Source organism: Panthera pardus, unplaced genomic scaffold (assembly GCF_024362965.1).
Source record: "Panthera pardus isolate Hobbes unplaced genomic scaffold, ASM2436296v1 HiC_scaffold_11, whole genome shotgun sequence".
NCBI classification, from domain to species: domain Eukaryota; kingdom Metazoa; phylum Chordata; class Mammalia; order Carnivora; family Felidae; genus Panthera; species Panthera pardus.
In genome coordinates, this window is record NW_026526666.1 from 94,710,464 (window position 1) to 94,737,890 (window position 27,427).

The following is a 27,427-nucleotide window of genomic DNA, read 5'->3' on the forward strand; positions in this document are numbered from 1 at the left end:
AGAGTGAGCTCCTCCCTGGGACTGAGCAGGGGCAGCTCCCCCAGCAGTTAAACAGGCAGGCACAGCAAGAGGTTAGGAGGGCAGGGACTGAAATGAGGACAAGGCTCTGACAAGTTTAAAACATGTATTTAAAATACAATTTATAAAATGCTTAATCTGCCGACTCAGGAGCCCGCGGTGCGGGGTGGGGTGGGGTAGGCAGCTGCCCGCTAGACCAGCAGAGCAGGACTGCAGGGGTGCGGCCCTTCCTCCCATGCCCTTCTGTTCAGACACCCCAGGGGCCCATGTGCACCCCTGGGATCACACGGCCAGAAAACAGGACCCCAGAGGTTTCCAGAGTCTCTGCTTACCAGGGAGGCTGGGGCAGCCCTGCCGGCCCATCCCTGAGCAGAGCATCCCCACATGGGGCAGAGCAGGGTATGGCTGGGCTGGACAGGGCAGGGCGGGGCAGTGGGCTCTGGAAGGGGCTGATGGTAGCAGATAGGGTGTTGCCTCCTGCCTGCAGGTGGGGAGCACCCTGATTGAGTGGGCTGAGAAGGGTTGGTCACCAGGCCCGGACCCCCAGCTCCTTTGGTTATAGGCTGACATCAGAATAGTGGCTCATGGGAAGCGGTTAGCTGGCAGGTCTGAGGCCTGGCTCACGGGGTCAGGGAGGAGCTGGGGGAAGGGGACAGTACCATGAAGGCAGATAAAGGGGCAGCAGCCTCAGGTTTCTGCCCCCCATCCCCCTGGGGTTTTCCAAGCCAAAGCCTGCAGCTTACTTTAAAAAAAAAAAAAAAAAAAAAAAAAAAAAAAAAAAAAAAATTAAAAAAAAAAAGCACTTAAGGAAAGTTACAGACAACTACCAAAAAAACAAAAAAACAAAACAAAAAAAACCAAAAACAACCCACACACAAAATCCAAACTGTTCTCCCATCTCCCCTCCCGCCTCCCCCCAACACAATACAGTTCATTTTCACTTTTTTCTTTCTTTTTAAAATCTTGCCTGCCACCTCTCCATCTGGGAAGCCAAGGGTACGACCGCTGGTGGCTGGTGGCAGGCACACAGCGGGCAGAGCCGCATCTTTGGCCAGAGGGAGGTGGGAACACCCGTCCCTACTACGTCGTCAGTCCACAGACGCCCATCAGCCAGCCTTCCCATTGGCTCCCGCTAGGGGAGGGGTGGGCAAGAACAGGTGGTCCCGACGGCTGCGCATCGGCACTCCTGGCCGTGCCACCTGGCCTGCCTCTGTGCCCGTCTCCAACTGAAAGGACGGTCTCATCTTGGGCCAGAAACCACTATTACATGAGGGACGGACACTATACATCTAGAATGAGGAAACTCGGTCAGGGCAGGGGAACTACAAAGACAGCAGCCAACTTTCTCCCTTGCCCACGCCCGGAGGGAATCCCTCCTCAGAACGGCCCGTGGGCACAACCCAACGCCCTGTGGGTTCTCCATGACTGAAGTTCTGTTCAGCTCTGCTCGCGGACAATCTCCTGGCTTCTCACGGTTATAAGGCTGTGCTATGGACTAGCTGCTGCTTCAACTGGCAGCCGGCCCTTCCTAAGCGGGAGGTGCAGCGGGCTTGCTGGGCCCGGCCTACATTCCCACAGGGCAAGGCTGAGAGCCAGGTGAACCAAAGGTGGAGTGAGCCTGCAAAACCGAGCTTGCCACCTTGGCCACCACAAGCTGCCCTAATCACAAAACGTCATACCGCCCACTCCAAAACTCATCCACTGAGCGCGGAGGCCATCCGGCTGGCTGAGGGATAAGGCGCAGTGCAACGGAAGAGACCAGAAAGCCTGAGAGGACCCAGATTGTACACACACACGGCTGCTCTGGGCAGTGCCCTCTTAGCCTCTTCCACCTTAAAGGGCCAAAGCAAATCTCTAGTCTCCAGGGACAGAGGGGGAAACTGACTTCATTCCAAGCCCCCGCTCCGGAAAAATGGGTGAAGGGTCGCCTGGGTTTATGGGAAACCAGTCTGTCATCACCAATCTTTGCAATGCACAGCTTGCCTTTTCCCAAATGTGTTCAGAATGGTCTGCTCCCAAGGTAGTGATTTCACAAAGGAAATGTACCAGGAACGGTTACTGAGCTGGGGCCATCCGCAGAGACGGTGCTCACAGACCCTCCGGAGTGGGAAGATCTCTCCACCTTCCGAGCACGCTAGGCAGGAGGCGCAAAGTCCTGGAGCCACTCTCTCCTGGCTCTCCTTGTGCTAACAGCCGAACACTGAGCAAGTCTCACACCCCTTACCTCTGAGCTCGGAGTGCATCTCAGTCCCTGCTCCCTTCTAGAAGGAGCAAGCCTGGCTGGCAGGGAACCGCCCTGAGGGGTATGGGAAGGGGAAGTCTGTTCACTTTCCCTAACTCCCAGAATACTAGAGGTGGGGTTAGCACCCTCCCCCAGGCTCTCTGAGCCTGTAGAGCTAGCTCAGTCTCAGATAGGGCCAAGATGCCCCTGGGACTCAGCTGGGGGAGGGAGGTATAGGCATGGGGTGCTCATCTGTCCTGGGGGCTGCAGAGCCCTGCCCCTTTTCTGGGCGGCAGTAGGAATACAGAAGCTAAGCTCACCAAAAACCTATTGGTTAATGTTTCTAGTGAATTTCCCAGAAACATTTTTAAGTAGACTACCAAACTACCCTTTCTCAATTAAAAATTCATTAAACTGCTAAAACCCCTCCCATGCACTTTTTCTTGCAAATCAGAGATTTGTATAAACAAACAAAAAATAGGAAGGAGAAAAAAAAAAAAAAAAAGAAAAGGATATTTTCAAATGGAACTTGCTTTTAAGTGATGAAAGACATGCACTTGGGGGTGGGTGGCGGGAGTTCTCATCTGTGTTTTGAAATCCCAAAATTAATGAGCATGATAAACTGTTATTGCTGGCACTGGCTTTACCCCAAGTGGCCAAGTGGCACTGTCTGACTCTCTACTGAGTCCTTCGCGGGTCCCCCCAACCCTCCCCTAACCCCCACCCTTTCCCTTTCCATTGACTTGGGACAGCCCTTATAGACGTGCCAATCACAGTGGGAAGAGGGGGGGAAGGAGGGAGGTCACAGTGCATGGGGTTCAAGGTCACAGTGGGCGGAGCAAAGGGGATCACAGTGCAAGTAAGTCAGGTCGTTCCCTCTGCTCAAGTCCAGCTGTCTGCCACGGCAGTGCGACCCGTGGCGGACGACCCAAGAGGCGGTGACGGCGGGTAGCGGCAGCATCCTTTCCTGCACGCATTTATCTGCGTTGTTTGAAGCCTTGTGACCCATCTGGACCCAAAGGCTGTCTGATCACATTATTGGGCTGCCTGCTGTCCTCGGGTTGGGAGATCCTGGTTGGCCTGGAGGGAAGAAGATCAGAGGGAGGCCTGAAAAAGGACATCAAAGAGGTCCCCAAATCTTTTTTCCTTTTTTTTTTTTTTTAACTTTTTTAACGTTTATTTATTATTGAGACAGAGCGTGAACAGGGGAGGGGCAGAGAGAGAGGGAGAGACAGAATCGGAAGCAGACCCCAGGCTCTGAGCAGTCAGCACAGAGCCCGACGCGGGGCTCGAACCCACGAACTGCGAGATCATGACTTGAGCTGAAGTCGGACGCTTAACCGACTGAGCCACCCAGGCGCCCCAAAGACGTCCCCAAATCTTAAAACTGCAGCTGGGGCAGACGCCAAAGCGGCTATCAGCCAACTCTTGCTCCCTGACCTCGCGTCTCTGACGTGGATTCAGGGAGCCTTGTTCCAAGCTGGGAAGCCCCCATGGGTAGGTGGGGCGGGTGGTCTACATTCACCCTGAGTGCTAACAGCGCTTCTTCCCCGAATCTAGAGGGCAAGGGGAGCGCTCAAGGGCCCATCTTGTCCAGAGGCAGTGACCTCAGGCAGCTCAGCCCCCACAGAATCGTGTGGCACAGACTTGTCAGAGTATCAAGCAAAGGTGAAGCCCCCAGAGCAAGAGCTCAGTAGAGGGATCCAGCATCAGCCACTGCTGCCCTCTTGCTTCTCTCCAAATTATGAGGTTAATGGTTGACTCCTATTGACACAGAAGACTAAAAGGGAACAGACTTTTTCTATTCTGCCAAGTGAAGGCTTAGAGAAGAAAAGTCTATCAAACTAACGGAGGGATGGGAAGAAGGTGCAAGCCCCAGAACAGCTAGCCCGAGGAGGCCTCCCAAAGTCGGAAAGAGGCTATTTAAAAAAAATTTTTTTAACGTTTATTTATTTTCGAGACAGAGAGAGACAGAGCATGAACAGGGGAGGGTCAGAGAGAGAGGGAGACACAGAATCTGAAACAGGCTCCAGGCTCTGAGCAGTCAGCACAGAGCCCGACGTGGGGCTCGAACTCACGGACCGCGAGATCGTGACCTGAGCTGAAGTCGGACGCCCAACCGACTGAGCAACCCAGGCGCCCCAAGAAAGAGGCTATTTTAACAAATACTGCTTTAGCTTTAGCAAGAGGTGACACGTTTACATAATGCAACCTCTAGGACTGCAAAGAAAAAAGTGCCAGGGACGAAAAAGGATTCAGAAAATCCAGAAAACGTTACAAAGGGCTATTCTGAGACCCAGAAAATAACATCTAAGCACTTCACGGGGCGCCATCCACTGTGCGAGGTGAGGTTCTCAGAACGCCACGCTCATTTACTTGTACAACGAGTTGACGGGGCAGGTACTGTGTCATCCCATTTCCCCCATACGTTAGGCTATGAGGGGACAGAGAGGTCAGGCAGCCCTAAGTGGAAGGAAATGGTAGATTCTGACCCAAAGTCCATGCCTTTAACCTCCATGCGACACTGCCCCCCCCCCCCCCCCGGTGCCTGCAGAGGCAGCCCGCCAGCAAACCACAGCCTCAAAGCTTGCGGTCGTGAGCCAACGCAGCAGACACTGAACTTGCCCACCAGGCCAGGGCCGGCAGCTGGAGCCGCCCTGGTTCCAGCCCCCTCTCTGCCTGCTTCTCATTCCTCCATGTGCAGCCAGGCCGCCCTCCCTTCTCCCCTGTAAGGTGGTCGGGCAGAGTGGTCGACGGTCAGCCCTGCCAGCTACACTCACCTGTCGAGGATGGGCTTCTCCTGTTCCTCCTCGGGGCTGGCACTGCCCAGGATCCGCTTCCGGGCCTCGGCGTACTCTGCCTCCCGCTGTGCTAGGGACTTGACAGGAAGGGCTGGCCTGCTGGTGGAGTTGGGGCTGCTGACCACACCGTTGCTGGTGGGCCTCTTGAGGATGCGGATCTGTGGAGGGGGCCCCGTGGGAAGGCTATCGTCCTGAATCACAATGGGCACTTTGGGAGGAGATTTGGATTTCCTGCTGACAAAGAGCAAACAGAGCTTCACAAGTCCTACCCCTGACTTCGGAGGCCCCAGCCACGTGCCTCAACCACCCCCATCACCTTCCCCTCCCTCCTCCTAATTCTATCCGTTGTTCTCTGGCCTCGGACCAGACAGCAGAACTCTCACTCCCGGGTGTCTCAGAAGAGCAACCTTGCCACAAGCTCACGTCGTCCTCAGGCCTGCTCCTCAGACCTCACCCCAGGCAAACGGGGCGGGAGCACCATCTCATTCTGGGACTTCTACACCCGGGTTCACAGTCGCACCAACCACTGTTTGCCCCTGTGGCAAAACATTTCGTGCCCAGAGTCCAACGAGGTCAGTTAAAATCCCGACTTCCCTACACACAGAGCAGAGTGTGACAGGCTGGAGTAGCAGGAGCCCTTAGCTTAGGGGTCAGCGAAGTGTTCGCTCAGCCCAGCCACAGCCTTCCACATGCGCCCACACCAGTCAAACACTACAAAGGAGCCCACTCCACCGTCCCTGCCTGGCATCAGGATAGGATTTACCAAACTGCCTCAGCCTTCTGGTAAGTGACCTGTGCCTCCCAGAGACCAGCTACGCCAGACAACGGGGGTCATCTCTCCAGAAGAGGTTCTGAGCAGAGACAGCTCCCTCACCCGGGCTCTCCGGTACCCTGGACGCGGCGGGGCTGGGGTGAAGGGCGATCCTAGAGACAGCGCGTCACACTGCTCAGAGCAGAAGCACGTCCAAGGCTGCTGGGTGTGCACATCAGGCAACGAGTCCACAAGGAGAGGTGGAAAACACCACAGGAGAGGGAAAGAAACAAAAGCCACAAGAGAAAAAAGGGATCCGGGCAGGAGTGACCACTTCTCAGTAGCCACAAAGACCCTCCCCAGAGCAGCCAACTAGCTTCTCTTCAGAACCAAACAGCCTGCAGGGGGCCTGTTTTCAGAGCCGCGGTTGTCAGGAGGGGAAGGGGCTGGTGAACTCAGCTGCCGCCAGGGAGGTCCCGGCGGGGGGGGGGGGGGGGGTGGGGGGGGGGGGGGGGGTGGGGGGGACAGGAACAGTGTGGCAAGGGGACTGTAACCAGACTTCAGTGCAGCTGCTGAGACGAGCAGACAGACAAGGAGCCAGCAATCTGACCAAAGAGGCAGGAAGCCAGGAAACTAGCAGGCAGGCAGGGCATCCTGGCGTCCCCTGGGAATGATAAGTCCAGAGAGGTCCTCTCCTCCTCCTCCCTGTCGCTAGTCCCTGTGGGAAGCCAACAGGTTACCTAAGCCCAAAGTCAGACTGCTGAGGTCAATTTCACCTGCTCTGAAACCCACCTTCTCCCCTGTCGGGGGGTGGGGGTGGGGGTGGGGGTGGGGGTGGGGTATCCTTAAAAAGTCTTCGAGAATTTCTGAGCATCTTTTCTTCCAGAATACCCCCACAATGCCCTTAGCCACCACGTCACAGAGGGCCCACAGAAATCATCTGCCCAATCTCGTTATGTCACAGAGAAAGAAACTGGTGTCCAGAGGGCAAAACAACTTGTCCCAAACCTCAGAGCAACTGGAACACAGCCAGGCCTAAAACCTAAGTTTTCTGACTTACCACCTCCCCACTTTCTACCAGACCACCTCACACAGGGTACCCACGAAGTCAGAAGGCAGATGCGACACTCCAGCCTTACTCTCAAAGCCTCAAACCACCATGTCCTTGAGGGACACGCTCAGAAGCCTGCCCGGGAGCCTGCCCTGCTAAACCTGATGGCCACCTGGACAATACCACTGACTGCCCAGCTCTCACACGGCAGAGCATGAGCCCTCAGACCAGACAGCAGCCTTACCTCTCCTTTTGTGTGATCTTCAGTTTTTTTTCCAACCGTCTGTCTATTTCCTAGAGGAAAAAAATGTATATAAAAAGTGGAAAAAAATCTCTCTTAGATAAAAACTTATGTCTTTATTTTCAGAGCTAAGGATGGTGTCCTCTGACCAGGGACATTACTGTTTCCTTTGAGGTAACGGATGCAGACCTCCCTTTACTAGACTCTGGGGCTCGGGAACGGACTCCCTGAGGGTTCATCTCCCTCCATCCCCATGGCCACGGTGATAGTTCTAGACCTCATCATGCAGCTGGGTTCTTTGTATAGCTTCCAACTAGTCTCCTAGCCTCCAATCTGTCCTTCACAGAGCCACTCAAATCAACTTTGTAAACACAAATCTGGTTGTTTCCCCATTAAAACCCCCTAGACTGCTTGTCAGATCAAGTCCAAGTTCCTAAGCACGCCTCACCCACACCTTCCTTTATCTTCTGTTCCTGTTTTACATCACTGTGAAACTGAGCTGTTACTAAGCCCCAGAACCCCTCACGCTGATCCACCTTCCCTTTGCCAACTTCCATTTCTCCTGCAACACCCAGCCTGATGTCTGCCTCTCCTTGGTCAAGTCTTCTCCGGTCCCGTGCAGTTAATCACCTGCTTCTCAGACATAAGCTCTCCCTCTTCTACATTCCTTCATAATCACATGTATCACAAATGAATAGCCTTCCCCCCCACCCCCCACCCCCCCGTATGGACTTGAACTCTGTGACTAGCACCTAGCCAAAGGCCCAGAACAAAACAGAAGTCTCACATCTGGGACACTGGACAGCAGTGAGCCCTCAGGGCCAGGAACTCTGATGCCTCCACGCCCTCATGCACAAGGGTCTGTACACTGGACAGGTGAGCTGTGCACAGAGCAAGCACCAAACCTTCAGGCCCCTTGGCTGTCCCACTGCTTTTTCTTACAAACATCCCACTCAGCTGTCCTCAGTGAGGACAACACCGTTCAGCTACTGAAGAAGGAAAAAACCGTATGAAACAATTAGGTTCTCTCTCTGAAAAAAAGACTTATAATCAGAGTGGTTCTCAACCAGGGGTGGTTCTCCCCACCACAAGACAATTTAGCAATGTCTGGAGACGCATCCCCCCCACCCCCAATACTAGAGGGGACGTGCTACTGGCACCCAGTGGGTAGATAGAGTCCAGGATGCCATGCTGCTAAAATGGCACAATGCACAGAACAGCTCCCACAGCAAAAAACTGCCCAGCCCCAAATGTCAGTGGTGCTGAGGTTGAGAATCTTGACTTATAGGGTATACAGGATTTTCAAAGTTGTTGTTAACTTGCAAAACGTTAACTGCCTTAACTGCCAGTGAAGTCTCTGAAATGCACTGAGATCCACCCCAGGGCCCAGTGTGCAGCCAGTTTCCCAGGAATGTTCCCCATGTCCTGAAAAGGGCTATATTCTACAGTTGACGGGTACGGTTCCAAGCTAGTTAACTATAATGTTCAGAACTTCTAAATTCTTGCTGATTTGCTACATGTATCGACTCCAGAAAAAAAATCAAAGATTATCTTATAGTAACTTGTCCCATTTGTTATTATGAAATGATCCTTTGCTTTAAAATCTATTATTTAAACTCATAAACATGGAGAACAAACTGAGGGTTACGGGAGGGGGGATGGGCTAAATGGGTAAGGGGCACTAAGGAATCAATCTACTCCTGAAATCATAGTTTGCACTATATGCTAACTAATTTGGATGTAAATTTTAAAAAATTAAAAATAAAATTAAAAATAAAAGATAAATTTTAAAAATCCATTATTTAATATTAATAAAGCCATGCCAAGTTTTCTTTTGGTTAGTATTCCCTGGAACGTTTCCCTATTTTCCTTCTCATCTTTCCACGCTCTTACTTTTGTCTCCTTCTTATAAACACTGTGAAGCTGGACTAACCATACAAAGCCAGATTTCAATCCAGTTTGACACTGACGTTCATTCTGATAGGTGCTGATCTGTGTTTATATGTTTTTGTTTTTATGACATACCCCAAATGTATTAAGGCAAGCACAACGGACTGCATTCTGAGGATCCCCTCAACTCCCTGGAGGGGCTAGGAAGCCACTAGATGGAAAACTCACTCAAGCTTAGAACCCAGGCTGGCACTCAACAACTCTAATGACTGAATGGAAAAGGGACACAGAAATTGGGAGAACGGCCTGGATGTTTCCTGTGAACTAACAGACACGCAAAGAGAATCCACGCCCACAGCATAGTCTGTGTCAGAATTAATTGTTCTAATTTTTTTTTTTTTTTTTAATGAATACCAGTGTTATAACCCGAGTAGATACTATGTCTCACGTTAGTCTGATGTCTATTACCATTTAAGGACTTTTCAAGGCCTTCTTCAAGTAACTCACAGTTTTAAAACTGCACAGTGTTATCGTTTTGCTCCAATCTGAAAATGACACTCCCTACTCAAGTGTCTCCATCAAAAATGCAAGGTTTAACATCTGTGGGATTTAGAGGCCTTCGAACAAGGTCAGAACCAAATGCCTCCACAGTCCAGGCAGCAGAGCCTTGGCTTACAGGGCCAGAGCAAGACCAAACTCAAGATTTTCATGGGAAAGCTCTACATTTTTAAACTTTATTACATGAACTCTCACTTTCATATTACGATGAGGGCCAAGTAAGGCATATAGGCAAAGGAGCCTAACACAGGAGTCTTTTTTTTTTTTTTTTTTTTTTTTTTTTTTAACTGTGGTAAAATGAATACACATTACTTTAGTTGAATCTGAGAGGTCCCATCCAGGAGACTCTCAGGAAAACAAACTGCTTCCTTTTTTTCCGTACGGCCTCCGGGAAGACAGAATCTGCCCATGCCCAGCAAATGGAGCCTGGGTAGAGAAAAGCCCTTCAAGAGGGCATTATGTATGGACCACGTATGAGTAAATGGGCCTCTGTCCCCAAATTAGAATGTAAGCAGCATCCCTGGCATATAATATAAGCTACTGGCTTTAGAAATAATGACCTATGTCTGGGGCGCCTGGTTGGCTCAGTCGGTTGGGCATCCGACTTCGGCTCAGGTTACGATCTCACTATTTGTGAGTTCGAGCCCCGCCTGGGGCTCTGTGCGGACAGCTCGGAGCCTGGAGCCTGCTTCGGAGTCTGTGTCTCCCTCTCTCTCTGCCCTTCCCCTGCTCGTGCTCTGTCTCTGTCTCAAAAATAAATAAAAACATTAAAAAAAATTTAGAAATAATGACCTATGTCAATATAATACTTTAGGATTGTTAAGACACTTCCCCCAAACACTCATTTTCGGTCACACATCCCTGGTTTGATGGACAAAAGAGCTTTTATCCTGTTCTGTCAGATGAAGGTGATGTGGCTCAGGGAGGTTAAGTTAACATACTCAACGTCACAAAGTAGTAAATCGTAGAGGCAGCCCAACACCTAAGGCCTTTCGGGGCCCTGCCTGATGCTGCTACAACCCCACAAGCGCTTGAATCCCTGGAGATGGTAAAGCCATCGGATGCTGGTCTTCTCTTCCTCATCTCCCCTGAATTCCACACTGCTCTCCGGGACTCCAATAACTAACACTCCCTTCAAGCTCCATCACATCAGGCAGGATGGCTTATCTGAGCTGAGGACGAATTCTTCCATCGGATTAGAGAATGGGATATAAATCCCAACAGCTTCGGTAGAAAGCTGATCCTGACTACGTCCAGATGGCCAGCTGGACACCAGTGTGCCCAGAGCTGGCCCCGCTAAGAGGGAGTGCCCTGCCCGCAAACGGAGAGGGCACTGCAACTCCCTCTGGAGTCTATCCAGGCATCATGAGTCAGTCCATTCTCTTTTTGGACAAGGCCTTGCAAGGGATCTGCTCTCAGTCTCGTGCTCTGAAGAGCTGCACCAAGCCAAAACTTTCCTACCGGGTGCGCTGCAAGGAGAATGCTTGTCTTCTCCAAAGATGCAACAGCCCAGTGGAATTCAAAGGCCCCAGGATGCTGTGTGAGGAAGCATCTGGATGTGGACCCAACAAGAAACCTTATCACCTAACGGCACCTTCTCTTTTCATGAGGATGAACAGAACTCTGGCCCAAAGTCAAGGCTTCTGTGTTAGAGGCTCAACCTCCACAGGTAGTGAAAGAAACCCATACATAAGCTCATCACTCTATGACTTCTCGGAGCCATGAGGGGTCACCAGGACACAGGCAAGTGTTAGAGCATAAGCATATCAGAGGTAAGGTGCTAAGAAAAGCTTGATTTCCCATGACTTTTCCTGGCTATTTTTTGCCAAGTAGCACTGAGTAGACTCCAGAAGACAATGTGCTGTGTTCTGATGGTGGGGCGGGGGGTGGAGGGGGGGTGGTAAGGGGTCTCCTCTTTGGGTCAAAATCCTAAGCAAAAGGTCTGCTGTCGCAGGGGCACCTGGATGGCTCAGTCGGTTAAGTGCCTGACTCTTGATCTCGGCTCATGACCATGAGGTCACGATCTCACGGTTTGTGGGATCGAGCCCTGCGTCGGACTCTGTGCTGGCAGCATGGAACTTGCTTGGGATTCTCTCTCCCTCTCTCAAAATAAATAAATGTAAAAAAAAAACAAAAAACAAAAATGGTTTGCTATTACTAAACACAGATATCACTTGCCCTGTGGGGCTACATCTCTACTAAAATGAGGTAAACCCTTCTTGGTCCGAGAGAACAAGCAAAACCAGAAGGAAAGGAGTGGAGGCAGGAGGTCGTTAAGAACCACAGTGGGGAGCAAGGTAGTTGTGGACAGCACTGGTCCTTTGTGGGAGGCAAAGGAGAGGCCACGGCCACAGGTGAATGAATCAGACACAACACCTGCAAATTCGACTCACCTGAGGGAAAAAGCACAGCCTCAATGGCTGCTGATGCCCTTAACCTTGGACGCTTACACTTGTGAGCCCCCTCACCCCCAGAAAGCTGGGGAACAGAGGCATGTGAAGGGAAGAGCAGAGAAGGGACACCTCAGCCTAATCTGTTACGCAGCCACCTCTTTCCAAAGGAACAAAGGAGACACGAGGATAGGGATGAATGTGCAAGGGGAGGCGGGTTACAATGACAGATTCCCTGCTGTGGCACTAAGAGGGGAATGAGAAGGGAAAAAAAGGAAGGTGAGAAGGGGAGCGAAGTGGAAGAAAGGCAAAGGAGAGAAATAAACAGGCTACTCTGGGCCTTGGGGCAAATTACAGCAAGTTCAAGTTCATCATCATCACAGCCATACTCTCAGACCTGAATATTCAAGAAACAGACTTTATCAGTTTACCTAGGGGTGATGGATGAAGCCCTGGGGGACTGATTCAAACTAGCCAAACTTGGGGTGCTTGGGTGGCTCAGTGGGTTGAGCGTCTGACTGTTGATTTCTGCTCAGGTCATGATCCCAGGGTCATGAGATCCAGCTCCACAACGGGCTCTGTGCTTAAGATTCTCTCTCTCTCCGGGCACCTGGGTGGCTCAGTCAGCTAAGTATCCGACTTTGGCTCAGGCCATGATCTCATGGTTTTTGGGTCTGAACCCCACATCAGGCTCACTGCTTTCAGTGCAGAGCCCGCTTCGGATCCTCTGCACCCCTCTCTGCCCCTCCCCTGCTTGAGCGCACACTCTCCCCAAAATAAATGAAAACAAACTAGCCAAACTCACAATAGACAGCAAACAAACCCAAATCCTCTGCTACACTGTGTCCCGCCCTTTCTGGTGCCTGACCTGCTGCTGTCCACTCCCAGCCTCCCCCCAACTCAGTGCCAAAGACGCTGATTACCCTGCTCCTCCACCGCACCCCCTCCTCTGATAACCAGAATCCTTGCTCACCAGTGCGACGAACACAACTTCTAAGAATTCAAGAAACCTTGTATTAAATGGAGGTTCCTGGCCCTGAGTTAGGAAATAACCTCTTTTTATCACCCAAAGTTACTATTTAAGTGACTTTTCTCAGATGATTTGCTTCTCTTTGTCAGTTTCCATTTCAGAAGATGACATTTTCTGATTTTCTCCTCAGGCTCTCTGTGAACCACTGTGTCCCACAGGCTTGTCTGGTCGTGTCCCGCTGTCCCAAATTGGGGAGCACACGTCCACAGACACTGGGGGAAATCTAAGAAGAGACTGAGCCCTGGGTACAGGGTTTCTCTCAGAACTGGAGCCTGACAGATCCTGACGAACATAATGACACCGTTTCAGCAAAACGCAGAGAAGATGCTGGGAAGAAGGCAGGCCTCATCCCAACATGTGTGGCCCCGAACTCCCAGCACGGACGACAGTGCCAGGCTGGGCCTGGTCTCCGGAAGTCTTGGGCAGGACCTCAGCACCCACTCCCCTGGCTACAGGGCCTTCTGTGTGCCCAGCAAGGCACCTGTGTCTCCCAGATCACGCGTCTGGATGGGATTCTGCCTATTCCTGGGAGAGCCTCAATTTCACTTAGGAGGGAAGCACAAGAATTCAGTTACAGACAGCAAAATCTGGTTTAACACTATCAGATAAAACGGGGTGTACTTTTGGAGCACACCGCTGGCCATTTCAAGTCCAGGCGTGCGATCCACACACTTTTCCAAACCACCTTCACACCAACTCTGTTAACTCTCTGTCTCAGCCCCTGCCTTGTTTCTCTACGTCAGTGCTGTGGCAGTGGACAGTGCTTCATCTACTGACCCTGGCCAACCCAGGGAGAGAAGCCCCCAATGTCTTACCACTCCAGGTTTGATTCTACAGCGATGTTTCATTCAGGAACATAGTCAGGTTCAAAACACTAACTCAACTCCTGGGCAAACATGATTGATTAAGTCAAAAAAAAAAAAAAAAAAAGCTTTTTGCTGGTTGGCTCAGCCAGTGGGGCATGCGACTCTTATCTTGGGGTTGTAGGTTTGAGCCTCAAGTTGGGTGCAGAGATTACTCAAAAGTAAAATCTTGAGAAAAAAAAGTAAAATCTTGAAAAAGGCAGAGTTCAGAAGTTGAGAGACAAGACATCCGGGCCATGACTTCATCAGTTGCCCTTTTTTAATACAGACAGGTTAGTCTGTTTGAAGGAACACAGAACACTCCTCCCTTCTCTGCTACTCCCACAGCAAGGAAAACATTCCACGTTAAATGGGTCACTGTGGGGGCACAGGATAGTTTTAAAATGCCCTCCCTAAGGAAGTCTACACTTTGTTAATGTATCTCAAAAGCCATTGTCCTTTTGCTTCACTGTGACAAAAAAAAAGAAAAAGAAAAAAGTTGGAGGCAAGCATTTTGTGGCAAATTGACTGTAAGGTAGGAGACGTGCCAGATGCTGGATGCCCAGAGATAAGGCAACCTCTGCTGAAGAGGAGAGCCCAGCCAGGAGGGAGAAGACTGGTAGGGAACCACAGTCGCTGTGGTAGCTGTACAGACAGCATTGTGGAAAGAGAAATGGGGAGGTGGTGAACCTGTTAGGAGTCAGAGAAAATGGCAGAGACCTAAAGAACAGACTTTCAAGAAAAAGAGAGAGGCATAGAAACACTGGGGAGAAAGAGGATGAAAACATGAATAGAGGGAAAGGAAAATGGGGAAAAAAAGGGACCCCAAATAAGAGATAACTTCAACTGAAATCCATTGGATATTACTTGAGCTGCATTCAGCAAAGGTCTTTATTAGCTGGTATCCATGCAACTTTTGAAAAGCTGCTGCAGAAAGCCAGCTACACCTTCCAGGACCAGCCAGGTACAAATTTGAAGAAACCAGGGGCTCCAGAAAACCATGAAGGGCTTGGAGGGGTGGGGAGGATATGCTGTAGAGACAAGACAATTCTCACTTGCTTGGAAGGGAAGCCACTTCCCACTTTCCTTCCCAAGTTCCCAAGGCTTTCAGGAGCTCTCTGCACCTGCCCAGGAAGAGGAAATACTTTGGGCACATTTTCCAGCCACGCCGCCCAGTCCAGTGGCCACTGCCACACGTGGCTGGTGAGCGCTTCACACGTGGTCAGTCCCAACTGAGATGTGCTGTAAATGCCGAATGCACAGCAGACTTCCCAGACTTATGACAAAAAAAAAAAAAAAAAAAAAAAAAGGTGTAAAACAGCTCATTAACATATTTTCAATATTGATTATGTGCTGACCGTGATACTATTTGGGGTATGCTGCATTCCATTTAAGATATTCAGGGGCGCCTGGGTGGCTCAGTTGGTTGAGCGTCCGACTTCAGGTCGTGAACTTGCAGTTTCTGGGTTCGAGCACCAGGGCAGGCTCTGTGTCTCCCTCTCTCTCTGCCCCTCCCCTGCTCGTGCTCTGTCTCTCTCTCTCTCAGAAATAAAATAAACATTAAAAATTTTTTAATTTAAATATTCAAATTACTGAATTTGAGCCAGAGTGCCTGGCTGACTTAGTTGGTAGAGCATGCGAGTCTTGATCTCAGGGTTGTGAGTTCAAGACCTATGCTGGGTGTATAGAGATTACTTAAATAAATAAAACTTAAAAAAATATTAAAATCCACTCCACCTGTTTCCTTATACTTTTTAAATGTGGCTTTGGGGAAGTTTTAAATCACACGTGTGGCTAACATGGGACTTCGCTTAGACAACACTGCTTGAGATACAGTCTTAGAATAAGATGTATCTGTTATACATTTAATATTTCAGCAACTAGCTGGGGCGCCTGGGTGGCTCAGTCCATTGAGCGTCTGACTTCGGCTCAGGTCAGGATCTCGCAGTTTGTGGGTTCGAGTCCCGCGTCGGGCTCTGTGCTGACAGCTCAGAGCCTGGAGCCTGCTTCGGATTCTGTGTCTCCCTCTCTCTGCCCCTTCCCCGCTCATATTCTGTCTCTCTGTCTCTCAAAAATGAATAAACGTTAAAAAAAAAAATTCAGCAACTAGCAACTGAGCACCTTAGGGACCGAAGAGGCAAGGGGCATGCCGTTTACTGATGTAAACGCCACATATCCTACTGTGGCGGGTCCTGTCATTTTGGTGTGCCAGCAACCAGCACTCGCCCAGTGCCCAACGTTCAGCCCAGGCCCTGCTCTAAGTGACACTCACAACTTCATCAATCTTGCTCTCTACACCACCCCCCCATCCTGCTGAAACTTGCCAGAGTCACCAATGACCTCAACGGTCAATTCCACACCTTCACTTCACTCAGCCTCTCAGCAGCGTCCAACACTGCTCGCTGCTCCCTCCTCAAAGTACTGTCCATCCCAGCCTGCCGGTCCCCTCCCAGCTCCCTGGTAGCTCCTCTCATGCCCACAGTTAACGTCCCCTGTACAGGACAGGCTCCTCCTCCTGTCCAGGCCCCCGAGGTTGGAGAGTCTGCACCTCCCCTCCTCCGTGACTCCGCTGGCTGATTTGGCGACGGCACCTGGTTCCACGGCCTTCCACACATCAGTGGGTGTACGGCTGCCGACTCACCACCCCCACTCTGATTTCACAAGGGACCTAAACTCCCCAGGCCCCAAACCAAACCCTTGACTTCATTCACTCCCCCAAGCCTGCTCCTCCCACACTCCCTCTCCTCACCCCGCTTCAGAAACCCCAGTCTTCTGGCAGCTCTGATGTCTCTTTCATCCCCCACGTTGGTTCTACTTGCAAAACAGATCCCGAATTTTCCCAACGCTTCTGCTACTGTGACCTCCCTGGTCCAAATTACCACAGCCCTTGAAAGGACAGCTGAAATGGCATCTTCAGTCTGTGTTCCCACTCTTGCCCTTACGGTTTATTTTACACGTAACAACCAGAATGAATAATCCTTTTGAAAACCAAGTCAGCCTCTGCTCAAAACCCTCACATGGCTTCCTGTTTCAAGGTAATACCCACCACAGCCTACTAGCCTCTACGGGATCCGGCTCCCTGCTACCTCTGGGCCACGCTGTTCCTCAAATAAAACAAGCATGCTCCAGCCTCAGGACCTTTGCACTTGCCGTTCCCTCTACCTGGAATGCATTTCCACCAGCTTCTTCTGCACACTTGCTTTCTCACCCCCTTCAGGTCTCTCTGCCTATCTTTACTGAGGCCTCCTCTGACCTTCCTCCCCCTGCACTCCCCACACACAATGGCACCTCTGCCAGTCACTTTCTACATTCTTTATCTCTCTTATTTTTCTTCATTGGGTGCGTATATAAAACATTATTGTTTATTGTCCATTTTTCTCCACTAGAAAGCAAGTTTTAGGAGAAGAAAGTTCTTTCACTACAGTTGTCCATAGCTCCTAAAACAGTACCCAACACATGAATTATGAACCATCCTGTGAAACAGGGATTTTAGAGATATAGCCCCATTTTGGGGTGCCTGGGTGGCTCAGTAGTCAGTTAAGCGTCTGGGTTCAGCTCAGGTCATGATCTTGCGGTGAGTTCGAGCCCCGCATCAGGCTCTGCGGTCTCAGCTTGGAGCCTGCTTTGGATCCTCTGTCCCCCTCTCTCTTCCCCTCCCTTGCTTGCACCCCCTCTTTCAAAAGTAAACATTAAAAGAGGGGCACCTGGGTGGCTCAGTCGGTTAAGTGTCTGACTTCAGGTCATGATCTCACGGTGAGTTCGAGCCCCACGTCAGGCTCTGTGCTGACAGCTCAGAGACTGGAGCCTGCTTCAGATCCTGTGTCTCCCTCTCTCTCTGCCCCTCCCCCACTTGTTCTCTGTCTCAAAAATAAGTAAAATGTTAAAAAAAATTTTGTTTAAAAACATTAAAAGAGAGAGAAAGATAGCCCCATTTTACAAATGATTTACAAACCAATTCTGAGAGGTTACGTACTTTGACCATGGTTCCACAACAGTACAGAGGGGAGCCAGAATCTGAACTGGGTCTATCTGGGTCTGAACACAGCAACACTACCTGTGTTCCCAGTAAGAGCTGAGGCTGTCACACGCATTTGTCAGCAGTAGTGGTGGTGGCAGCACACTCCAAGCACCTGCTGCAGGTGTGTGTAAGGAAGCCTCTGGCCCTCCCTTCACCACCTCACCCTCACCATAATCCACGGGACATACAACAGCCATGCTGCATGCTCAGGGTTAAATGACTTGCCTAAGGCCACTCGACTTGTAAGTGACAAAACTGAATCCTAAACCTCAAGAGGAAGAAGCAAAAACGTTCAGGAGTGGCTAGCGGGTGGCCACAGGAACTACGAAGGTAGGATAAAGGCAGACAGGGAATATCACCCTGCCTAATCTGCACCCCAGGCCAGGCCAGTGCAAGCTGAGGGCTTCTAAGGAAGGGCTACAGCAGTGGCAGACCACAACCAAGTCCAGACCTTAAGTCTGCGAAGAAGTCCCCTAAAAGAAACAATTCTTCAGTACAGAACAAGTCTGGTGATATAGACGTATCCCAGGATGGAGGGCCTCAGAAGCTGAGAACTGCAATCTTGAGACACTGTTTCCTTCTGCTTCCAGTGCCTCTTCAAAGAGTCTCCATGGGGGAGGGAATCCATACAACCCTTTAGCTTAAAAGCGGAGAACGGGCAGGAGGGGGAGTAGGGCGGCGAGCCCTGTCCCTGGAATAAAATAATGGGTAGAATCTAACGGGGCTCCCCTTTCTCTACGCTCGTTATTGCCTTTCCCTTACAATTCAAAGAAAACTGTGTATTAGTTCTCAGGGGGAGCAAGAAAGAGACCTCTCAGCCAGTCTTAGGAACCTGCCACTCTAACCAGGCAGAGACTCTACTGGAGTGGCTGGGGAATGCCCTCATGCTCACGACCACCGTACTCGCTACTCCAACATCCGCCTGTGTGCTCCATTTAACCCTCACTGCCAGGCAAGGAGGATTTTATTAGCCCCAGGTGACAAAAGAGGAAAAGAAGTTGAGAGAAAGGTAGGCAGTGATCTGCCCAAAACCAGACCTGGCACCTCAAGAGTCAGCCTAGCCTTCGGACTTCTGTTACTGCCATGGATGGAGGAAATGGGTCACTAACTGGCAGAAGTGACCTGCTCTTTCCTCCTTTTATAAAGACAGCAAGGCTCCTCTCCCAGGAGGAAATACAATGCATTTGGACACTGGAGGATGGAACAAAGTCATTCTTACCTCCTCCCTACACCACCAGGAAGTTTCATCCAAAGGCCCAAGGGCCCTGTCATCAAAGGCTACTTAGAATCATGGCACTAAGCAGGGGCAGCAAACACAATGCCTCCAGGTCGAGCCAATAAAGTAAGCAGGAAGGATCACAACAGGTCGCACAATACATAAAGTGGGGACTACAGAGGACAGGAGAACCACCAAGGCCCAGGGAAAAGCATTCAAATTCAATATGTAAACAAAGCGTGCACCCCCCGAAAGTACATAGGCTGAATACCCAAGAGCCGCCAGTCTGCAACTACAGATACAGGGATCCTTAAGATAGCAAGCAGAGTGGTTAAATCTTTCAAGAGATGTGAGCAAAAGATATTTATATTATGTCTTTTCACTTGGCCAGATGTTATTTCCCAATTATGATCAAGATTTCAACGAGCATGTCATTTGCAGTCACTGTTTTTAGTGTTACATCGACAGCAGGGGTGCCTTCCTGGCTCAGTCAGTGGAGCATGTGCCTCTTAATCTTGGGGTCAGGAGTTTGAGACCCACATTGGGTGTGGAGGCTACTTAGAATTTTAGGGGCACCTGGGTGGCTCAGTCGGCTGAGTGTCTGACTTCAGCTCAGGTCATGATGTCGTGGCTTGTGGGTTCAAGCCCCGCATTGGGCTCGATGCTGTCGACACACAGCCTGCTTTGGATCCCCTGTCCCACCCCTTCTTTCTGCCCCTTGCCTGCTTGCACTCTCTCAAAGATAAATAAATCTTTAAAAATAAAATTAAAGTTAAAAAAGTTTTGTTTTGTTTTAAATTTAAAACAACAACTGACAGCAACTGTGTCCTTTTGGCTCTTGGGAACCAAATTCAAGTTTCTCAGAGGCAAGAAATTTATCAACTCATCATCAGACTACAGAGGCAGAAGGCCAATCCCAGGTGAAACAAATAACAATACTTCAAAGGAACTAGCAACTAAACATCCTAAAGCAGTTAACTGGTTAATTATCTGCTGAAAAGCAAAGGTAAACAAACAGTCCAAAAAGGTCCCTAAGAGTGTGGGCTCAGGATGCCAGTGGCTGAGCTGAGACCGACCAAGTGATTTCCTCTCCAGGACACTAGGAATAAAAACACCTACGCATCACCAGGTCACGGAGACTGACTGGGATAATGAATGTGAAAATGCGCTCCGCAAAGCCTGTAGTGAGCCCTTAAGACGCTATCTAAGAAGTCCTTCCAAAAGAGGCCAGCAGGATTTGGGAGTCTGCGCGGGCTTACGGGCGGAGCCCACTCACCAGTGAGATGTGCAACTGGGTGGCAAAAACAGCACTGAGAGCTGGAGGGTCACAAATGCTCGTATTGGGCCAAGAATATGCCAAATGCCAGAGCATAAGGGCTGGGAATTTGGCTCTCAAGGTCCAGGAAGAGTGAGGACAACCTTGACCTCTCCAGACTCGAGTTCGAACAGTCTAAGGATCACAACCCTGAAGAATGCAATTTCAACCGTACATATTATTCCTTTTAGGAAGGAATGACTGTAATTTCCTGCGTTCATTTTATAAGGGAAAGAGTTTTGGGTGCAGGGAGGGGATGACTTACTGGGAGGGACATCTTGAAATGTCTTAACCTCAGGGATAAGATTTTTTATCTACATAAAGACTGAGGTCAGGATTTGTTGCTAATTTCTGCGGTGGTGGGTTTTCACCTCTATCTTCCCATCAAACATCCTGCATGGAGCTGAACGTTACAGAGAAGGATGCTTGGTAGAGGCTACCAGCAAGACCCTTCAGCAAGAGAAATCTCTATGGTTACTACTTCACACACACACACACACACACACACACACACACACACACACACATATTTCATTCTGTATTTTGGCCACAAATGTAAGTAGCTAAACTCAGTCTTCTCCTAGGAAACCAAGTCAGTAACTGTCCTGACAGAAAATACTTTCTATTCCTGTGGGGCAAGCGTGCAGGAAAGAACACCCCACTCCTTGGTGAAGGCTTCTACCTGATACAGCCAGAAATGGACATTACCTGTGGGGAAGCCACTGCAGTATAAAGGTGGAAACTGGAAAGAAAGATGTAGCCCCAAGAATACATCTGAGTCATCAGATCTAGACAACAGCGCCTTTTCTCTTGCAGAAAGAACACCCCACTCCTTGGTGAAGGCTTCTACCTGATACAGCCAGAAATGGACATTACCTGTGGGGAAGCCACTGCAGTATAAAGGTGGAAACTGGAAAGAAAGATGTAGCCCCAAGAATACATCTGAGTCATCAGATCTAGACAACAGCGCCTTTTCTCTTGCAGGGATTTACCAAAAGCTTTACAGAGATACACTAAGTTCTCTCCTGTTGTAGAAGTTAAAGCAAGTAGGTCTGTGACTGCATCTCCAGCCCACAGCAACCATGGCAGCTGTCTCAGACACCTAGAGCATGCTGGGAACAGGCCCCCCAAGCAGCCTCAATGAAAGGAGCAGAGGGGTTACTCGTGAAAAGTGCATGACGGTTTCTTTGAAACCATAACGAAACAGACCTGTTTCCAGAATCACAAGGACAGACTGCTCAGCATGATCATGTCTCAACCGGCCAAATGCTTTATAGAAGGCTGCTCTGAGCAAATCACAATCCTTAAGACCCAATCTTCCCAGAAAGAACTGGAACAGCTTAGAAATGGCTCCTTCAGGGGTGCCTGGGTGGCTCAGTCAGTTGGGCGGCCGACTTCGGCTCAGGTCACGATCTCGCGGTCCATGAGTTTGAGCCCCGCGTCAGGCTCTGTGCTGACCGCTCAGAGCCGGTAGCCTGTTTCGGATTCTGTGTCTCCCTCTCTCTCTGACCCTCCCCCGTTCATGCTCTGTCTGTCTCTGTCTCAAAAATAAATAAACGTTAAAAAAAAAAAAATTAAAAAAAAAAAAAAAGAAATGGCTCCTTCACAGGCATGGGACACCTGGATTTGTACTTTCCAATACCACAAATCTTAAATGCCTTCTTTACTATAAGGACAAAGAAATCAGTACCAGGTAGCCCCGAAATAACTGTTATCTGCCCACTACCCACAGCTATGGTAAATATTCCATAATGACAGCAGTTACAGGAAGTGCTAAGGACCCCAAAGTAAGGTGCAAGCCATATGCTCCAGGAGGGAGAATGGCCTCTTCTCTAAAGAATAAGAAGTAAATCAGGCAGCTCTTTCTTCTGCCCATGGGTCCTGTCCCCATGCTTTAATAAAATCACCTTTTTGCGTGCACATGCACACGCGCGCACGCCCACACACACACACACACACACAAGAAGTAAATCAAAGTTCTTATCTCTTCAATTAAAATCTATGCCAGGGATGCCTGGATGGCTCGGTTGGTTAAACATCCGACTGTTGACTTGGGCTCAAGTCATGATCTTCTGGTTCGTGGGAACAAGCCCCATGTTAGGCTCTGTGCTGACTGCATGGGGCCTGATTGGGATTCTCTCTCCCCCTCTGTCTTTACCCCTCCCCCATGCGAGCGCTCACACGCACGCTCTGTCTCAAAATAAGTAAATAAACAAATATGCCACTACTCTGCTTAAAAAAAAAAAAATTAAGCCTTCAAAGCTCTCTTGTGCTGTAAGGACAAAGTCCAAGCTCCCCAGAACCAAATACAACGAGGCCCTTCCCCATCTGGCCCCTGCATACCTCTCTGGCCTCGTCTCTTTCCATTCAGCCCTGCCAAACCCTTACCCCACAGCCAGAAGGAAGTATTTGTAGCTCTCCCAATGCGGCACATTCTTCTCTTGCTGCCTATACACATCCACATTGGTCCTACGCTCTACCCACCCCTCCCAGACTTTCTACGGCTTAATTCAAGTAGTCTGAAACATCACCTTCTTTCTACAAGACTGTCTCTGATCCCAGCTATCGTACCCCATCTATGCCTCTTCTAAAGAAAAGCGCTGCTTTACCCATCTGACTCCTCCACTGGCCTGTGCCCAGTGCCTGATACACAGTAGGTATTTGGAGTTTACTGACACTTTCTTACAGGCTTATATGGCATCCAGCATTGCTGATGGGGTAATGTTTAGAGGTTCAGTGAGGGTAGAAAGTAAACATAAATTTGAATTCTTAGTCCAGAAGAGGGACTAGTCGTCCTTTAACTTAAGATACATTTTCTTCCAATTAGTTACATGACTTGCCTTTGGCAAAGGACAAAAGGCAACTTTGAGATGCAAAGAAATCAGAGAGGCTGCCAAAGCATTACAGCTACCAGTCCAATTCCATTTATGTACCATCTGCCTTCCCCTAGGATCAGGTTAGCCCATTACCAACAAGATGGACAAGGTTATGCCTTTTTTTGTTTGTTTTTTTTTTCCCCTAAACATGTGAATATATAAAGCTTCAAAGTGTCAGAAACTGAGCAAACTGTTGATCTGATTTTTTTTTTTTGGCGCACAAAAAAAAATTTTCCAATTACAAAATGCTCTATTTGTCCCTTGAGATGTGCTTAAAACAAAGGACAGAATTTAGAGTTTGAATCAAAATTAACTCAATTTACATTTTCATTTCTCCCAAAGGCAGTATATTTTTAAAGAAGCATTTCCTTAGTGGGATGTAAGTTATATTCCTTGAATTGTCCTTTGATTGGCAATGTGACTCTTTGGGAGGAAACAGGAAAGGAATAGTTCTATATCAAGTCAGTGTTCACCACATTAACTAAAAGCAAAAGGCAGCCAATTTACAGAAAATTTGGAGTATTTCTCAATTTGGAGTCTTCCCCAGAATGACACAATAGGACTCAATATTGAGTATTTTGAAAATATGCAAGAAAAAAACGATCTCAGATGTACTGACACGTAAGAAATTCCAGGGGCACCTAGGTGGTTCAGTCGGTTAAGCATCTGACTCTTGATTTCGGCTCAGGTCATGACCTCACGATGAGATTGAGCCCTGCAGTGGGCTCTGTGATGATAGCAGGAGCCTGCCTGGGATTCTCTCTCTCTCTCTGCCTGTCCTCCACCCCCAACACAGGCAGGTGCGGTCTCTCTCAAAATAAATAAACATTAAAAAACAAAACAAAACCTCCAGTATGACATCAACATTTTTTTGTGGTGCCGAGGGCAGGGATCACCCAAAAGCCTCTATTTTGAAGGATCAGAACTACCTCCAGATAATATAAAGATTGCGTGTTCACTTAAAAAAACTGTCAACCCCCATTTACTAGCCTTCTCACCATCCAGATTGTTTTTTTGGAAGGGTGAGTGCGTAACACTCATTACCAAGTTTCAGTTGTTAGAAAGGATCACTTGAATGTTAGAAAGGATAACTTTTACATATGCAACTGGCTACATGTGAAAGACATGTACAATCAGTTGGTTTCCCAGTGACGTGGACACAGCACATCATCCCATCTCTGGCACCCTTCCTTCAAAGGTGCACATTTACAAAACCGTTTGTGAAATTCAAAGAGGGAATCAAATTCAAGAAAGCCTTCAAATATAAGCCGAAAGCAAACATATGAAAAAATAAAGGTAATGTCCAACTCCCAAGTCTTCCACAGGTCCCAGGAAGGGAGACAGCAAAATGCTACAGAATGAACTCTGCCTTGGGAGTCAGATAGGCTTTGGTGTCAAAACCCAGCTCCCTACTTACTATCCGTGCGACCTTGAGCAAGACAGGTTATTCTCTCAACTTCAGTTTCCTTGGTTATAAAAGGGCAATAACTACAGATTATTTCAGTGGTTCAGTTACATAAAAGATATAGAAGGAACCTGCATTTTGCTCCTATGTCAACAAGGCAAGGTTTGGGTTCCATCTCTGTACCGGGCACTTCTAAAGGGTTTTACTAACATATAGTCAAAAGAGTAGTGGACAAACATCAGAAAGATCTAAGTTAAATCCTACATCCCTGGGGTTCATTCAGCTGTAAAATGTGGGACTGGGCTAGCTGATCCTTATCTGTTCTGAAAAACACAAGTAATCCACAGATTTCTGAATCCTGCATTGATTTTTGTTTTTATTTTCTTAACATGAAAAACTCACGTCTCTTGTAAACAGGTCAGAAAAAACAAAGAAATGTCAAGATGCTCAAGACACTTATCATTTGAGCCACATTCAAATTACAGGCCAGGCTTTTTTTTTTTTTTTTTTTTTTTTTGCAGGAGGGTGTACATGAAGGATGTCTGAATGCTGCACTCATATTAGTGGTAGGTAATAAATGCCTGTACCCGGAAATTTTGCATTCTATAGGACAAAGTCACTGCTACACACACTGTCCAGCACATAGAGACACTCAAAAAATGTTTGCTGAATAAACACTCAGACGACACCTGTTGCTCTCTATAAAATCTTTCAATCGCTCTCCTTACTCAAGTCAAAATCCAAGAAAGATGGTCAGCACATAAGAACTGTATCAAATACCTTCTGAACGAACTAATCCTTCAAGTTCTTAATTGTGCTAAGCGGAAAAACATAAACACCATGAAAGAAATGCTGAACCACGGGAAAAGACTACGAGCGAAGCCAAGTTTCAACACTCCCGCAGAGATACCCTCTGCAGCCGGGTCAATTTCTCCGCCTCTTCCAGCTCTGATGAGCACCCTCAAAGGCGCTTGGGGGAAAATAAATAAATAAAGAAAGAAAAACAAAACTCCTGTTCTACGCTAGTACACTCAGCTCTCCGCGCCCCACTCCCAACACATAAACCTTGAAGGTGGAGGTCACTTGAGCCAACACTGAACAGACACGAACGCCGGGAGGCCAAAAGGCTATCTCCGCATCTTCCCAAGGGTCACCACTGAACCACAAACTCTGAAAAGACCCAAATTAATCACAAACCTAAGAGGATTGGCTCCGGCTGTTTCAGCTTGGGATAAACTATTTCCCTACAGCTTCTAGAGTCAAACAAAAACTCCAAAAGCAAAGTCGAAGGGTCCATTTCCCCCCTCCTCTCCCAGGAATGCGGCTACTTTACAAATCGCACCCCTCCCCCTTCCCCCCACCCCCCCCCCCCCGAACCCGGGCAAGTACTCTCCAAGACCTTCGCCCCGGGCCCAGATCGCTGGGTGGGTCCCCGGGGAGAGGGGCTGCCCACCGGGCTTTCGGTTGTTCTGGCGGGGTCCCCGGGAGACCCGCCTGCAACGGGCTCTCAGAGTAAAACTGAAAGAGAAAAAAAAAAAAAACCCAGACTCGCCCACCGTGGCGGAAGGCGCAAAGCAATGGGGGATTTTAGCACAGAGTGGAGGGGACCAGAGACGACTCAATTTCCCCGCCTGCCCTCCGCTGCTCTTCTCCGGAGCCCGGCACGCCGTCCCGGTCAGCGCAGCCCCCCCCCCCCCCCCCCCCGGTGTGTCGCTCCTCATCAGAGCACATGAACTTTAAAATGGTGACTCGGGAGGGGGGGGTGGGCGGCGACAGGAGAGGAAGGGCCAGAGAGTCCCGGGAAGAGCTAGCGGGCGCGGGGGCCACGCAAAGAGGCCCTGGATGGCGGGTGGGGCGCCCCGGGTGACGCACACGTCGGGGGGGATGTAGGGAAGCGCACCCGGCGAAGGTGGAGGGAGAAATGGAACGCGGCCCCTTTAAGAGGCCTTCACGGCGCTCAAGGACCGGGGGCCTCTCCTCCACGCCCGGCCCGGCGTGTGGGGCCCTTCCTTGGGGAGAACCATCCCCAGGCCCGCTCCCCGGAGGCTTCCCTCACGCCAGGTCCCGCCCGGCCCTGCCCCGCGGCGGCGGCTCCTCCTTACCCCGCTGTCTGCCGCCTCCTCCCAGCTCTCAGCGACCTCCTCATCTTCCATCTTACTCGCCGCTCTCCCTCCTCCCCCACCCCCTCCCCGCGCCTGCGCCCTGAAGCGCGCCTCCGTCGCGGGCGCCGGCACGCAAGGCTTTACTCAATGGACCCCGCCCCTTGCCAAGCCCGGAAGAAGCGCCTGGCCAGCGCCCATGAGCATCGAGAAAGCCATCTTGGAAAAGGGCAGAGGAACCAGAAGGTTGCCATTTTTCTTAAGGGCAACGTGTTAGCTCTTGTACTCAATGAGAGAGTCCACATGAAGTCATCGTCCTGAGTAGGGAAAGTGTGTTCTTTGGAACCATCTTTTCTAAGGGCAGGCAATTACTGAGAACCTTTTTTTTTTTTTTTTTTTTAAAGTGACTGGTAATCTTCATGAACTGCAGATGACGTATTTTTTTTTAAATTCTTAAAATATTTTTATGCCTCAATAGAGGATGAAAAACATCTGATGCATAACACATTTTGTTATTTCTATGTGATAAGGTGAAAATCGTTACAGTTTTTCCTTCACATAAAGCATATTCCAAGCATCTGTTAACTAAAACGGTAGTTTTAGTTGATAATACTGCACCTGAGCTGGCCAACCAGCACCACAAAAGTTCTCCTGAGTCTTCAATGACAGATACAAACATTAGCATTTCCTTAAACATTTATTTAT

General features: G+C 49.4%; 1 protein-coding gene across 2 annotated transcripts; it reads right to left on the reverse strand.

Annotated features, from left to right (window-relative positions):
- Positions 1–107: 107 nt before the first annotated feature.
- On the reverse strand, positions 108–26,817 carry SZRD1 (SUZ RNA binding domain containing 1). 2 transcript variants are annotated; one of them, XM_053898918.1, is made up of 4 exons: positions 26,726–26,817; positions 7,087–7,136; positions 5,020–5,271; positions 108–3,319 (listed from the first exon to the last, which is right to left on the reverse strand). In XM_053898918.1, exons 1-4 carry the CDS (start codon positions 26,774–26,776, stop codon positions 3,217–3,219), a joined length of 456 nt encoding a protein of 151 aa, XP_053754893.1. In that variant the 5' UTR covers positions 26,777–26,817; the 3' UTR covers positions 108–3,216. The 2 variants fall into 2 exon arrangements, with proteins under 2 accessions (XP_053754893.1, XP_053754892.1); XM_053898917.1 differs by having other exon boundaries at positions 5,020–5,274.
- Between the last annotated feature and the right edge of the window lie 610 nt (positions 26,818–27,427).

Excerpts from the sequence above, each read along its gene's own strand:
- SZRD1 (XM_053898917.1), bottom strand. The coding sequence starts at position 26,776 with ATGGAAGATGAGGAGGTCGCTGAGAGCTGGGAGGAGGCGGCAGACAGC. Across the intron at positions 7,137-26,725 it reads AGGAGGCGGCAGACAGCGGG|GAAATAGACAGACGGTTGGA; the intron begins GTAAGGAGGAGC and ends TTTTTCCTCTAG. Across the intron at positions 5,275-7,086 it reads AAGATCACACAAAAGGAGAG|CAGGAAATCCAAATCTCCTC; the intron begins GTAAGGCTGCTG and ends GCTCTTTGTCAG.